General features: G+C 36.2%; 1 protein-coding gene across 16 annotated transcripts in view; it reads right to left on the bottom strand.

Moving 5' to 3' along the window:
- Positions 1-1,950: 1,950 nt before the first annotated feature.
- Positions 1,951-15,705, bottom strand: part of RBBP8 (RB binding protein 8, endonuclease) — a 95,599-nt gene continuing 81,844 nt past the window's right edge. For 13 of the 16 annotated variants that reach the window (XM_089894986.1, XM_089894981.1, XM_089894983.1 and 10 more), the window contains 5 exons: positions 14,556-14,696; positions 10,333-10,402; positions 6,535-6,631; positions 3,645-3,798; positions 1,951-2,349 (listed from right to left, as the gene is read on the bottom strand). In XM_089894986.1, coding sequence (XP_089751112.1) covers positions 2,252-2,349; positions 3,645-3,798; positions 6,535-6,631; positions 10,333-10,402; positions 14,556-14,696 — 560 coding nt within the window. In that variant the 3' untranslated portion in view covers positions 1,951-2,251. The other 3 variants (XM_022586815.3, XM_089894988.1, XM_089894992.1) reach the window with 3 other exon arrangements.

Genomic DNA, 15,705 nt, shown 5'->3' with positions numbered 1-15,705 from the left:
TTTTTTTTTTTTTTTTTTTTTTGCGGTACACGGGCCTCTCACTGTTGGGGCCTCTCCCACTGCGGAGCACAGGCTCCGGACGCGCAGGCTCAGCGGCCATGGCTCACGGGCCCAGCCGCTCCGCGGCATGTGGGATCTTCTAGGACCGGGGCACGAACCCGTGTCCCCTGCATCGGCAGGAGGACCCTCAACCACTGCGCCACCAGGGAAACCCTAGGCTACCTTTTTTTAAAAAAAACAGATCACTGGCGATATACAGCTCTAACTGCACATCCTGTGGCGCCCTGTTCCAATCCAGGTGTCTCTCAGTGGCTATTCTGGCCATTGAGACACAGGGAAAGTTACTGGGAGGGGCCTTCTGGAAAACTTTTTAAAGAAGGACAAAAACAAATGACATGTGCCTTTTTCTTTTCCCTTCTACCTGGCTAGAACATGGACATGATTCCAGAGGTGGCATAACTATTTAATAGTCGCAAGGATGAAGGCCACATACAAAATATGAAAGCAGAAAGCTAGAAGAAATCTGGGTTTACGAGGGCACAGACCAGCTTTGGACTGCCCATCTCCAGACATTCTAATGTGAGAAAAAGAAAACTAGTCATTTGTTGTTTAATCTTTTTTGGATCTATTTTTTTGTAGCTTAGTGTTAAGCTGATACATAAATTCCCAAGATTATTTGAAGATTAAAAGAGAAAAATCTATGTGAAGAGTGTAACACAGTTTCTGGCATATACTAAGTGACCAATGAATGGCTATTATTTGGGGAAGATTAGTTGACTGCCAGCAGAGAACAAAAATCAAACATAGGATAAACAATTTGGGAAGGGAAGAAAAGTGCTGAATAGAAGCTATGATAGGTCCATTAAAAAAAAAATTGAGGGGCTTCCCTGGTGGCGCAGTGGTTGAGAGTCCGCCTGCCGATGCAGGGGACACGGGTTCGTGCCCTGGTCCGGGAGGATCCCACATGCCGCAGAGCGGCTGGGCCCATGGGCCCGCTGAGCCTGCGCGTCCGGAGCCTGTGCTCCGCAACGGGAGAGGCCACAACAGTGAGAGGCCCGCGTACCGCAAAAAAAAAAAAAAAAAATTGGGAATCACATTCAGAGCCAAACAATGTACAAAGAGGGTCTAACATAAATGTAGATACTAAATGTAAGTGATTTCTTTTCCAATCCCCTCTGTGAAAACATAAAACTGATGTCATTTATTCAGGAAAACCTTGATCAATGAGGAAGATGAGACTAAAGAGATTTTTAAAAACTCTGAGAAGTAAAGGTTATATCTATAAGGTTATTTAGATTTTGGTGAGGCATTCCATTCAGTGTGTCATGTACTCCTGCTTATGTAATACTGTCAAGATCTGGATTAAAGGAATACACAAGACACTGATAAACAAAATGCCACTAGGAAAGGTGACACAGATGTGGTCAGTCATCTTGATGACTCAGACACTAGGTTCCAGAGGAGTAGAAAGTTGCTAAGTAGAGAAATCTATTTTTGTTCACAAATTGGAAGTTCATAACATTAGTCAATCCAGAGAAATACAACTAACTGAATTTGAACATGTGGGTGGAGAAGAACTCAAATTGTTTGAAAACTGCACTAGGAAGAACAAGTATGATGAAAAGAAAACATGTGAAGAGCTGGAATAGTATGATCAGAGGATGTTAATTTATAGTACGTGGCAAAGGAAAAGATATTTGTAGTCACCTTGAAAGGCATTCACTACCGAGTAGTTCATTTCAAGTCAATGAAAGAAAGAAGCTGGAAAGTTAAAAGGATTGTTAAAATTTAGCCTTTTAAAAGACATGAATGCCAGACATTGGAATGACCTACGTAAGAGCAACTTGATTAAGAGAATAAAAATCTATGTTAACATGAAGTCACTGCTGAATGTGAATACCAAGGGAAGATGGAATAAAAGACCCGGAAGGCAACAAATCAGACTACAACTATCATATTTTCAAAACTGTAATTAGGTATTACCAAATAAAGTAATAAACAACTTTTAACTTAGAGTGCAAAATAAAAGCACCTTATTATTTTAAAGGTGCAAAAGCAAGAAAATACGACATAAACTTATCCATTTTTAAATAGTCATCTGTGTGATGGGTAAATGCTATTTCAAAACATTTTCAATAGAAAAATGATTTATAACTCAGTTTTCAGAAGATCAAAAAAAATCAATGTTTAATACCAACTTTAACTATAAATAAAAAGAATATTGTCGTCTCTCCTGTTCTTGCTTCAACATTTATGTCTTCTGCTCTTTGCCTTTTGGAGAAAATATTGCATTGTAAGGCTGCCGTCTTTTTGGACGAGGACAAGGATCAAGATCTTCTTTAATGTAACCTTAAAAATAAATCACAAATTTAGAAGACTATCCGCAACGTATTTCAGCATATATCCAGTAAACGTCTGTCTCATTTAATGCCTTTTAAGTTCACATGATTTTTCTGTTAACTGGTTGTGTTGATTAATGATTTCAGTACCTAGCATCAATTTTCTCATTTATACCGAAAACAATAGCAAACATTTATCAGATGTGCTGTATACATTATCTAGGATAACACTCTCACTCCTCTGCAGCAGCTTCCACTACGCCTGTTTCACAGCTGAGCTAACGGAGACCCAGGGAAGTTTGATAACTCGCTCAAGTTCCCAGAGCTAGGAAGCAGGAAAGCTGGCGCCCTGCCCAAGATCTAACTCCAGAACCAGAGCACTTAAGCACTTTCCTATTCTGCCTCCCGTTGGTTGCAAATGGTAAACATGAACTTTTTACTATTATGATAAATTCCAGGTGCTTATCAAAAAGACTTTTTTCAGTAGCTACTTGTTGAGATGACATGTCCCTATATTCTTCAGACTATTCGATTCTCCTAAGGTGTCTCCTTTCACGTAGTTTTCAGGGGAGGATTCTGCTCTGCCATACCCCTAGGCCATATTAGGGGTACAAGCACAGGCTCTATCCAGACTGTCTAATTCTATTTGATGACCAAGCAGAGACATCACGTCAAAGAGGACTTGTTAATGGGGAAAGTGGAAGTATGGTAATAGCTGTAAGAGACTTTGCATCTTTTAGAAAAACTTTTCTCTAAATATCTGGAGCTTTTAAAGCTGCATACGTTCTCAAATTACATTAAATGTAAGTGCTGTATCTGAAGGGGCTAGTTGCATGTCAACAGTCTCCCAAACAAACAAAAGTCCTTTTTACTCAAATATGTTTTATAAATAGTTAGCATTCTGAATAGTGAGGTTTTAACATCTAAAATTCAGGGTAGTCTCTTTAAAAAAAAAAAGATGCTTTTCAACAATATAACTTTGCTGGCAACTTATGTAAAGTTATGAGAAGTCATTTTGATGACTGGATAAAACAAATTACTTTCTGAAATTTGAATGATAAAGGAGGATAATGCATACACAACTCCATTAAAGTGCTTATAAACAATCTATGATTCCAATGAAGTTGTTTGAAAAGTTGAAAGTTAAGCCTTTATCTTTACAAAATTGTATTTATGTCACAAAACTGGCACCCAACTTACAGCAGAAGGTAGAGAATCATGGAGAAAAAGTTTAGTGTTTAGACTCGGGTATACACAGTATTTAAAAAAGAAAAAGTTCCAAAATGTTACAATCTGTATTCTCACCTCTTTCCATACAAGTCTGAGTGGAAGGAAAACCAACTTCCCAGAAATTCTCTGGTGTGTTGGGTGGAATATACCGAAATCGGTGTCTTGAGCAGGAAGCCAACTTCTTTTCTCTTTCTTCTGCTGGAAAATCTGCATAATACTGATAATAAAACTGGTGAGTTTTCCACTTAGGAATAATAAATGGACTGTTGTGCTTACTGGTTATAAAGTAGAAGCTAAGAAGACTTATTCAGGATGCTAAGGAAACTGAATTCTCACTGATAGTAATACTATCTCTAAGTAAATTACTATATAAATTACTAATAATAATTAGTGCTGGTCTGTGAAATGTTTGCTCCATAAAGAAAAGGAGCCTGTATCACAATGTAAAAAAACATACTGCTTCCTGCATCAGCAAAGTCTTACAAGTAAAAAAAAATGCCAGCTGAACTTTACAGCGTCCTTAGCGGTACAGCTGATTTATATACTGGTGCAAACTCTTCATCTTTCTCAGCCCAGTAACAAGAAGGCCAAGGCCTGCACTCTGAATAGCACATTTCTCAATTGTTATTTGACTATAACGTGTGTTTTGAAGTAACTTTCCTTTCACTACAGTTTTTTAAAATAAAAATTTAGCTTTGAATGTTGTACGCTTCACGACCTCCCCTTTTAAACTAGATCTTTCAATTAGGATCAAAGGCATATTACTTTTTGCAAGTGTGATCATAAAGAACCTGAACTTCATGCAAAGAAAGATAAAACTTTTATGTGAAAACTATACCGGTCTTCAAGCTCTAGATCTAAAGAAAATAAAGCAGTAGTGTAAAGTTTAATAGAACACAGATGATAGGATCACATAATCTAGCTAATTCCATTTTACACTTGAAGCACTGAAAATCAAAGTGATAATTCACCAAAGATATCACCTATTAAAAGTGGCAGACTTAGGATTAGAATTTTTTTGAAGTAAAGGTTTCTAATATATTTTTCTTTTACATAGATTAATTAAAGGTTTTAGAGTATCTCTGAAACTTTTTTGGGGGAGGGTATCTTTTCCTTCATTCTCATTGCCATGAATATAAGCCTTTGTTACCTTAGCCTGGGAACTGCCCTTAGAGAATCATGGTTATCAGTCAGTGTTAGAGAAACATTGCCACCAAATTACAACATATTTGAAAACAACAGTAGGCTAGTGTAGCTGTTAACGCAGCAAGCAAGCAGAAGAGTGTTAGAAGATAAAGTCAGAGAGGAGGTGGGGTGGGAGTCTGCTGTCCTTGATAAGGGCTTTGATACCATTTCTTAGAGAGGAAGACAACTAAGGATTTGGGGCAGAAAAGTGACATGATTTAACTTTTATTCTAAAAAGATCATTTGGAAAAAAGACCATTCATTGCTGTGTTGAAAGTACAATCAGTAGGATTTGCTGATAGATCCATTACTGAGATATGAAAGAAAAAAGTAGGTAACTGCAAGATCTCCGGTTTAAACTAGAGAAGAATGGACATATAAGAGGCTCAGAGGTAAGGTTTGACAATTGGAGATAGAAACTGTGTTTGCTTTAGGACACGTGAAATTTGAGGTGACTATTAGCCACATGTATGTTGCATATTCCACATGTGGAACAGGCAATGGGAAAAATTTAGTAACTGTAATTGTAAGCATATAGACAATTTTTAAATACATGGGACTGGCACTTTCACTCCTGGTCATGAGGGAGTAAAAGGGAACAGAATTACTCTCTACCTTAAAAAACTGAAAAAATGTAATAAAATGCATGAAACAGTGTTTTCAGAGACTGGATAACAGCACAAAAAATGATTCCTGAGAGAAGGACAGCAAATTAACAGTGTTTCCAGCAAAAGAGCTTTTTTCTCACTGGTAGTAATAGTTCCACTTAGAATTAAAAACTGGAGGTTTATTTAGTATAGACCATATTCCTTAATTAAGAAATCATGATACATTCGTGTTATGAAAACTCATGATACAGGAGGAGGTTTTGCTTGTATCGCCAAACTGCTTTCCAAAATAGTGATCTCAATTTACACTCCCACTGTTAGTATATGACAGCATTTTTCTCACCAAATGCTTACCTGCACTGTAACCTATTCATACATAACTTTAATGTGCTTGGTTATCAAATTCTCTAGCCATAGTTTTTAAGAAGAAAATTTAAAAGGGGAAGTAAATTGCTGGAAGCAGGGATCCAACAGCTAAAGGATAGCAAGGGAAGAAATAAAAACAGTAAGTTTCAAAAAGACATAGAACCTGCCTAGCACTATTTATTAAGAGGACAATTAGTACAATCTACTTCAAGATATGTTATCTAGTCCAAGACACCCAATGTATAAAAGGAAAATACAATTGTGTTTTAAGGATGAAGTAGAGCCTATTCATCACATTTTGTTTAGAAAGGAAAATGTTTGGGGAAGAAGAGCTTATGGTTGTACCAGTTATTTAGAAAAAACAATTATGAGTACATCTCATTTCCTGAGAGTGCTGGTGTTTAAGTAAAAAATAAAATAGCCAAGTTTCCAACTAAAATGTCAGAATTTCGCCCAAATAGTATATGTATTAGAGCCTCTGCTGTAACATAACCCAAGGTAAAAAAATTAAAAGATATACAAATAAATATAGAAAAGACAAATGGCACAAATGTCTTAAGCTGGAAATAAGAACTACTGCTTAGGCTCCAGATTCACTTAGAGAATCTAAGAGAAATTGAGGGCTTTCGTTTTCATCTATATCTCTCAGGTCCCAGCCAGTATGTATAGTCTATGTATTCATTCTGTTATTCCTGGCTCAAACTTGTTTCTAGATACAAATACGGTTTGTATATGTGATTTTAAAATCATGTATATAAAGCCATCTTTAAAAAAACCCAAATGACAGTATTTACATTAGTACTTACAATTTCACATTCCTTACATGTGTGTCCAAGCAATTTTCTTCTTTCTTCTTTTTTCCGGACCACCTCAATATGAGGAAAATTTTGTAAGCTAGTCTCTCTGGGGGGGAAATGAATTAAATTTATCTGTTACTATAGAGAGCTTTGGTTTAGGTTTTAAATTAGCAAAGGTGAGCATCCAGAGGAGAAATAATCCCAAAACATTCATTCATTTTATTTGAAATGCTTCCTCAGAATGTGGAAAAAAAAACCCAAGCATGTCTTCATTCACTCTCCACTGAAATATTAAGTATTTTACATATTACATAGTATTTTACATAGTATTTTACATATCAGGTATTTTTATAGATATTTTTCTCTAACTGAAAAAGATAACTATTACTTCCTATTTTTGCCTCTGGCTGGCTGAAAATAATTCAGGTAAAATATAAAATAACCTAATCATAAAGGAATGCTGTATTAATACAGCATAATGCTGTATTATTAAACTCAGGAATTGCTATTCTATAACATAACTGAGAGAATACTGCCTGTTAACTCGGTTTCTAGTACTAAAAACCCATAAATCAGGGCTAACCTACTCCTCCCTAAAGAACAAATTCATTTGTTTGCATGTCATTTACTATTCTCTCCAACAATTTCTTTTGTTACTTCCGTCTACCTTAAATTCTTCAAAATATTAGGCACAATTAGCATTTGTGCTTGTCCTTAAAAACAAAGATTCTATTGTGAACCACTGGAAACCTAGGAAGGGTCAAAGCCACTGAGGTATTGATTGATGAGGTATATAGTTCTTTGGTAAGAAAAAGCAATCAGGAAGCATGGAACATTTCTTTATTAATATACCTGCATCCTAATTTAAAAAGCCCAATATAGAAAACTCCAAATTTACAAGTAAATGAAGACTTATGTAACACCATATACATTTGTTTATAATAGAAACATCACCAGTGAACTTAAACAGTCTGACTCACAAAAACTGACTTTTAAAATGACCTGTTGGTAACACATCTACTCCTTTGAGGTATTTTGATAGTTGGCAAGTACTGTTCTTCAAAAAAAAGCTTTAAATGCTCTATTTCAAAATGTATCAGGTTATATAGGTCCTTTTTGTGCTTAAATCCAACAACTCTCTGGAGCAACCAGTAAATTAAAAAAGACCAAGAAACAACAGATAAAAAAGTATTGCCATGACTATACTTTCTTTCAAATAGTTTACGGCCTTAGGCTTACACAGAATATAATTTAGCCGTATCCTTTCCTCTGAACCTGTTCTGTGTCTGTAGCGTACTACAACGCAGCAGGGAATCCACTAGTAGACTGGCAGTTGCAGTAGACATCAAGCGTCACCTAAAAGGTTACTAAGCTTCTTGTACTATCCCTACATCTTTACCCACGTGCTGCATCTCCAGCTATCTAATGGTTTTAGAATAAATAAAACTACTCATGTATTTTTTTAAAAGTTAGTGAACCTATGGGACTTCCCTGGTGGTCCAATGGTTAAGAATCCACCTTCCAATGTGGGGGGACAGAGATTCGATCCTTGGTCGGGGAACTAAGATCCCACATACTGCGGGGCAACTAAGCCTCCGTGCCAAAACTAATGAGCCCGCACGTCTCATCTAGAGCCCAAACACTCTGGAGCCCGTGCGCCACAACTAGAGAGAAGCCTGTATGCCACAATGAAGATCCGACACAGCCAAAAATAGAAAAAAAAAAAAAAAGTTAGTGAACCTGTATTAGAAACATCTGAAATGATAGTTCTTACTCTGCAATCTTACTTCTAGGAATCTATTCCAAAGATGCACAGGCAAAAATTTAAAAAGAGAATGCACAAGGCTATTCACTGTAGCATTATGCATGCTAGCATAACTGTAGACAACCCAAATGCTCATTGCTAGGGAATAAGCTATGGTACAAACAACAAAATACCATGAAATTAAAAAAAGAAATGAGGAATATCACTATATACTACTATGAGTGATTTCCAGGACATATATTTAAATGAAAAAAGCAAAGTAGAGAAAAGCATATATAGCATTCTACCATTTGTACAGAAGAGAGAGTACAATTATCTACATCTACATCAATTTCAAGATATACAGATAGAAATTTGTTTTTAAAATGGATGGAAAACCATAAATTTTTAACAAATGGTTATGTGTGTAGGAATAGGAAGCTATCAAAATGAAGGGGACTTCAGAATAGAAGACAGACTTCTGAATATACCCTGTTTTACAGCCTCTAGTATCATATACATAATTTCCTTAGTTTTAAAGAAAGAATTAAAGATAAACAATTTCTAAAAAATCAAAAGCAAAATAACACAAACATGGATACTGGGTTGGTGGCACAACTACAGTGAAAATAATTATCCTAAGTGACCTGAAAACACAGTGATTTGACTGTACCTTTCTGATGGGATACAGCGTAAGGACAAAAAGACTCAAAAAATTCTTAAACCATTTTCATAAATCATGTTATTCGTGATAGTTTGAATTATTCTGAGACTGTTCTGTGGAATCAAGTTAAATGAAGAATGATGTTAGTGGCACTGAGAAGTGGGATTTTCAGTAAGCGGGGAACTAGATACAGATGTAACAGAGGAGGTTACAGAGAAATCCTGTAGTCCTGAACTTGAATTGAAGCTATCAGTATGAACACATGTAGTTTATCTTAAAAAACAAAATGACAAAAACTTTACTTCTAACTCTGTCCACCTAAAAGGTCCAGAAACAATGGCTAACTGGAGCAATGAGCAACCCCAGCAGTCAGACTATGGCCTAAATACTGTTAAACTAGGGCTCCTGGAGAAATGACAGATTCCAACCTATGGCAGGAGCCTAGAACATCTTTTCATACCAGAGCAAGGAAGCTATGAAAGACAGCTAGAGTAGTGTCCATTCAAAGAGGCTTCTGCTGGGCAAAGATGGGACAATCTGAGTATCATAAGGGTGATAAATACAATGGATTGAAATGCATCAAACATTTAAATCCATTAGTTCATAATGATACTTAAGACACTCTCTAGTCACATTTGAGATGCTAGGGTACTGTTTCTTTGGAAAACTGGTGAATAAAGGGAAAGAATTAATCATTTAGCAACAAAATGACAGCTCTTATCTATTAGAGTCTTACAGGCAACAGTAGAAATTTATCTTGGCCTGTCAGATTTCTAAATCCTTGACCAAAGTATAAACAATAACCTTACTTATTGAGTGACTGAACTTGCCAATATCATAACTTAAAGAAAAAAAAGGATAAAAAGTTTTTTTGAATAAACTGCTATGCCTTAATTCACTTCTAGGATTAATAGTACATGACTGAAAGTTAGAGAATTTGCATATTTGCATAAAAGGCAGAAAGCAGCATTATGATTTAAAATCAAGATGCTTAAATTTTTCTTTTAAATTAAAAAATTCTCATAAAATAATTCTGCAGCACAGCCTAAGGCCTGCCACCCAAAGGCTATACTATATACAAGTTATGGTATTCAATAAATTCCTCAAGTTCAAATAAAGTTCACAATAAAATAGGATAAGAATAAAAATACGTTATAATGAAGCAGAGAAAATAACTGTCATCATTGTCCAAAACAGGGTAGTGGTGGTAAAAAAATTTCCTTATTTTAAAAATTTGTCATTTTTATACTTGAGTTCCATTTTTGTTATGGTCATAAAGTAAATGATATAGATTCTATTTTAACCAAAGTAGCAATTTTAATAGGTCAGAGATCCTCTGACAAAGATAGCTCTGTGGTACTTCCAATCACATTGCTGGTATTAACCAAGGCCAACTTACCTTTCATCATCTTTAAAATATGGCTCCACAAATGTTTTCTGTTTGACTTTATCTTGTTTATCACCAGGAGCTGTAAACAAAACAATCATACCACAAACTGAATGTAGAACTTACTTAGAAATAATTCATTTTGGGGAAAAAAAGGACATATACCAAAACTTCTATTTTTATTGGGTTTCATACTCTGGTCCCTAGGCAATTAGTTTAAATTTTCTATAACTAATTCCTTCCTTTCTTTTTCATCTGCATAATAAGGAGAGTGCTGATTATCTCACCTAAGAATTGCTAAAGAGATAAAAATCGTAACTATAAAAGTATTTTAGACTTCAAAAGAACTACTCAGATGCCCATTATCATCTGGCACCAAACAACAATAACATGGCTTTTAATCTGTTCACTTATTAGTCCCGTTGATTTTTATGTGTCTTTAAGGTAGCTGATAACTAGGAAATAAAAATATTTTAAAATTTTATCAAAATATTGGTGACAAAATAAGAACTAGAGCTCATGGACGTGAATCCCGAGTTGTCTAGACTCAAATAGCTAACTGCTATCATCTGTTCAAGTAATCAAAATTTACTGAGCATTGTGCTAAGTTCTGGACATAAAATGTAGAAGAGGAGAGACCAGGTCTCCCGTCCTCATGGAGTTTACACTGCAGTGAGGGAAACAGACATTAAGCAAGCAGACAGCTAAGGCTACCTGAACATGGAAGGTAATAACTGATGAATACAGAGAAGTCAGCCGTGAGAAGAGGTATGAATGGGGAGTGTTCTAGGTAAAGGTCCTCGATGGCAAAAAGTCTGGCACATTATAAGAAGTAAGAGGAGGATAGTGTGGTTGAGATTTAGCAAAAAAGGGAAGTGTTGGGGAAGATGAGGCTGGGGTGGGGGTGGGGTGGGGGGGTGGGCAGGTACCAGATCATGATGGGACTTGGAGGCCAAGAGGAGTTCGAATTTTATTGCAAGTGCAGTGGGAAGCCACTGAAGACTTTTAAATATTATCTACTTTATTGAGGCATAATTTACATACACGGATTTTAAGTATACTATGATGAATTTTGACAGATGTATATTCCAGTGTAACTGCTACTACCCAAATCGAGACAGAGAACATTCCCATGAAAGTTTCCTATTCCATTGTTTCTCATGCAAAAGAATGTTCTCTTATGTCTCTCCCCTCCCCAACAATCACTGATTTAATTTCTATCACCATAGCTTAGTTATGTCTGTTTTAGAGCTTCATATCAATGAGATTATATAGTACGTATTCTTTTTCATCTTGTGCATTTGTCTAGCTCAACAGGTTTTGGAGACTGATCCATGTTGATGAGTCTAGTAGTTCCCTCCTTTTCGTTGTGAAGTAGTATTCCATCATGAGTATACCACAATTTGTTCACCTGCTGATGGACATTTGGGTTGTTTCCAGTTCTGACCTATTACAAATAGCACTGCTATGAACATTCTTGAACACATCTTTCCGTGAACATGTTTTCATTTTTCTTGGGTATATACCTAGGAGTGGAATTGCTGGGTCACAACACAGGTATATGCTTAGCTCTTACAAAAAACTGACAACTTCAATAAAGCTGTTAAAAAACCCCTGCTGAACTGTTTTCCAAAGTATAGTCAATTTTCTACTCCACCAACAATGCATGAGAGTTCCAGCTGCTCTTCACACTTGCTAATGCTAGATGTTAGCAATCTTTTTAACCATTTCTGGGGGTGTGAAGTGTTATCGCCATCCCTGACTGTCCAAGAATGTTGATCCTCTTTTCATGTGCTTATTGGCCATTCAAATATCTTCTTTTCATTGAAGGATTTTTAAGCAAGAATACAATCCAACTTAAATTTAAACTAAATCACTTAATTCTCTGTAGAGACTGGGCTAGAGATAAGAGATACATGAAAAGATCAGTTAGGAGGCCTGGAATAGAATAGGTAGAGATCAGAGTGGCTGAGACCAGGTAGAGGCAACAGAGATGGAGAGAAGTGAAGTGTTATGAAATATATTTTGGAGATACTGCTGCCAGGGTATTAGACTGGGCATGAAGGTCAGGTGAAAGAAGTCAAATGCGACTCCCACATTTCCATCTTTAGCAAATGGGAGGATAGTTACTGAGGCTTAATGAAACCCAGAAAGGCAGAGGAAGATCAAATATGGGTAGAAAAATTAAGATTTCTAATTGGAATATATTAATTTTAAGGTGCTTGTAAGATGTCCAGTATATAACTGGAATAAAGTCTGGGGTTCAGAAGAGAAAGGATGAGGCTGGGAGTAATGAATATACTGAAACGTCTTTTTCACTTGTCTTACGGAACAGCACCTACTCTCGTGTTCTTCCTACTTCATAGGCTGCACCTCCTTCCCAGTTTCCTTTGCTGGTTTCTTCTTTGTTTCTCTGGCCTTTTAAAGTTGCCATACCCTAGAGGTCAGAACTTGAAATCCTCCTCTTTTCTATTTATATTCAATTCTTGGGTGCTCTCGCTCAGTGCCATGACCTTCAGCTCCATCTGCTTGCTGTTCACCTCCTGCCCACTAAATCATTTTTTTTTATTCTGGATTTCCTGTCCAAACTTGACACATGTCAACTGCCTACAAACACCTCCCCTTGAATATCTAGTAGGTACTAACATGTCCAGAACTGAGCTTTTGATATCCTGCCCGAAATCTACTCCTTCCTATGAGGGAAGACTAGGTAGAATTTTGTGATGTGGGGGTCTAGAAAATGAAATAAATGGACAGAAAGTCCTAAATTCTATGCCTGAGTGACTGGGAAAAATAAAAAAGTCTGAAAGGTCACTTGGTAGGAAATAAATGGAACTTGGTTTAGATATCTTAAGTTTAAGCTGTTGAAGAGATGCAAAAGTAGGATAACTAAGAAATACAGGGCTGGGATTCATTGCAGAAGTCAAACTAGAGATACAGATTTGGAGTTTTATTTTCAGAGGTAATTTAATAAAAGCATGAGAGAAAATGAGTGTGAGGAAGAAAACAGTGTCTTGGGGATACTCTAGGAAACAGAAGTTGCCAGAGATCAGAAGAGCAGTGCAGCACTGCCAAAAAAGCTAAGTAAGAAGAAATTCTGGGATGTTCAGTGTGAAAAACAACTTAAAAAAAAAAAAAGATAGAAATTAAAAATTATACCTTATAAAAGAATATCTTTTTTTTTTTTTAAGTGAAACCAATTTGCAAAGGATTTTGGATCCACCAAACAGGATTCATATTCTTGGGGAGAAAAATGAATTGAACAGTTGTGAATTTTTTTGCGGTACGCGGGCCTCTCACTGTTGTGGCCTCTCCCGCTGCGGAACAGAGGCTCCGGATGCGCAGGCTCAGTGGCCATGGCTCATGGGCCCAGCCACTCCGCAGCATGTGGGATCTTCCCGGATCAGGGCACAAACCCGTGTCACCTGCATCGGCAGGCGGACTCCCAACCACTGCGCCACCAGGGAAGCCCAACAGTTGTGAATTTTTATCACGAAATTTGCTTGATCAAGTTTTTGCCATGGACTGAGCAAACAAAAGCAGGCTGTTATGTATCTTTGGTTAAGGTCTCATCCTGTGGGCTGTCACTTTAAAAAGCACAAGGAAAACATAATCAAGATAGATTTATACTCAATGCTTTGACTATTGTCATAGCAGAAGTTGTGCTCATTTTAGCCACTATAAAACCGCCTTTGCACTAAATTAAAAATTATGACCGTTTTACTCACAGTAAGAAAATGAGATATTTAGCAAGAATTTTAACTAATTTTCAATTCAGATTATCTACTTAAGAGTTTCACTTAGACTGTTCTTTTGATCGCTAACCTACATTATAAATTACTGCTTCTAATAAAACAGATCTGAAGAAGGCAGATATAGTATTTTATCTGGGAAGGTAAAGTATTCAAGCAGGAAACGGGTCTGAATTTTCTGCAAAACTTCCTCTTTTCACTCAATTACAATAATTCACTTAATTATGGTATCACTTAACAAAGAATTTTCTCAAAAGTTTTATAAGCTGAGTGAAAGGTTCATAGGAACCCTCTGAACTATTTTTGGTAACTCTTCTATTAATCTGAAATTATCTTTAAAAAAAAAACAGGAAAAAAATTTATTCAAGAAGCATGAGACTTGGTTAAGGTACCTCATTAAGCCTCTGTTTAATAAGCATGATGACTTAATTTACTAAACTCAGTATACTGGAAAAACCATAATTAGAAAGGAAAGTGCCTTACAGTTTGGTTTTTTTGTAACAGTTGACGACTCCTCTTCATCTGCTATTTGGGGGAAGCTATCCACCAAACAGGATTCATATTCTTCATGTGTAGTCCGATCAAACATATCTTCCAAGCTATCATTCAGTTTTCTTTCTCCATCTGTGTGAAAAAGCATTGGCTTAGGCAACAAGCAAGCTTTTTGCTTTCTATGTAGACCAATGTGAAACTTGTAGGAACTGCCACAAAATAATTCAGATGTGTATGAGGCAAACCCCAAGCCTGGGTAGTTACTGCACATTTATAAAGGTTTTATGTTATGCCTTCAAATGTCCTTTACTCATGTCAAGAGAATGCTAGTTTTTGTTACTGTCATTATAAATGTTAAAAAGTCTTTTTCTCTCTACCTGCTCATGTATCAATATAATTCATACTAAACCAAAAGGAACTACCAAAAGGAATGGTGAGGAACAGAAAACACAGCATAATAAATGGTGAAAAATATGAAGTTTAAATAAACTATGTATAAATAACTGACATCAAAACCTCTATAGAGTTTTGTTTACCTGCTTATTTTTCTAATGTGGTAGCAAAAAAGTATTTTCTTGCATTATCATTAACACTTGGAAGTTCAGTGTTACAGAAATAATGAATTCAATTCCATATTTGATATGCAAAGTGCTAACTTCATCTTCAGAGTACTAACTACATTTCCATTATATAATTGTATTTTTAAAAACACCAGTTTACTAAAAATAGAAGTAGATTCAGTTGGCTAACAAATATGACAAAACTGAAGCCTACCAAGATTACTCTATATAAAGTAACTACCACCTCCCCCCATGCAGACTCTCTGGCACCTCACCCCGTTTTATCTTTCCATAGCACTTGCCATCATCTAGCATACCATACTTGTTTATTTCTCCCCTATTACAATGTAAGCTCCACAAGGTAGGTACTTTTGTTCTGTTCACTATTATCTCCAATTCCTGATACAGAACTGTGTCTTGATAATTACTGAATGATTAAACATTTGTTCATTTTTCATTTTGAGGGTCAAATCTGTAAGTAAAAATAACTTCTATGTGCCAGGAAGTATGCTACGCATTCCGAAAGCATTCTGTGTATGCTGTTAGTAAATCACAATAAGTTAATGATTTATTTGTTTGCG

This window comes from Delphinapterus leucas, chromosome 14, assembly GCF_059928025.1.
Source record: "Delphinapterus leucas isolate spDelLeu-1000000601 "Yukka" chromosome 14, BTC_Dleu_Yukka2, whole genome shotgun sequence".
Taxonomy (NCBI): domain Eukaryota; kingdom Metazoa; phylum Chordata; class Mammalia; order Artiodactyla; family Monodontidae; genus Delphinapterus; species Delphinapterus leucas.
Note: the sequence above shows the minus strand (reverse complement) of the source record. Positions and strands in the feature narration are given on the sequence as shown.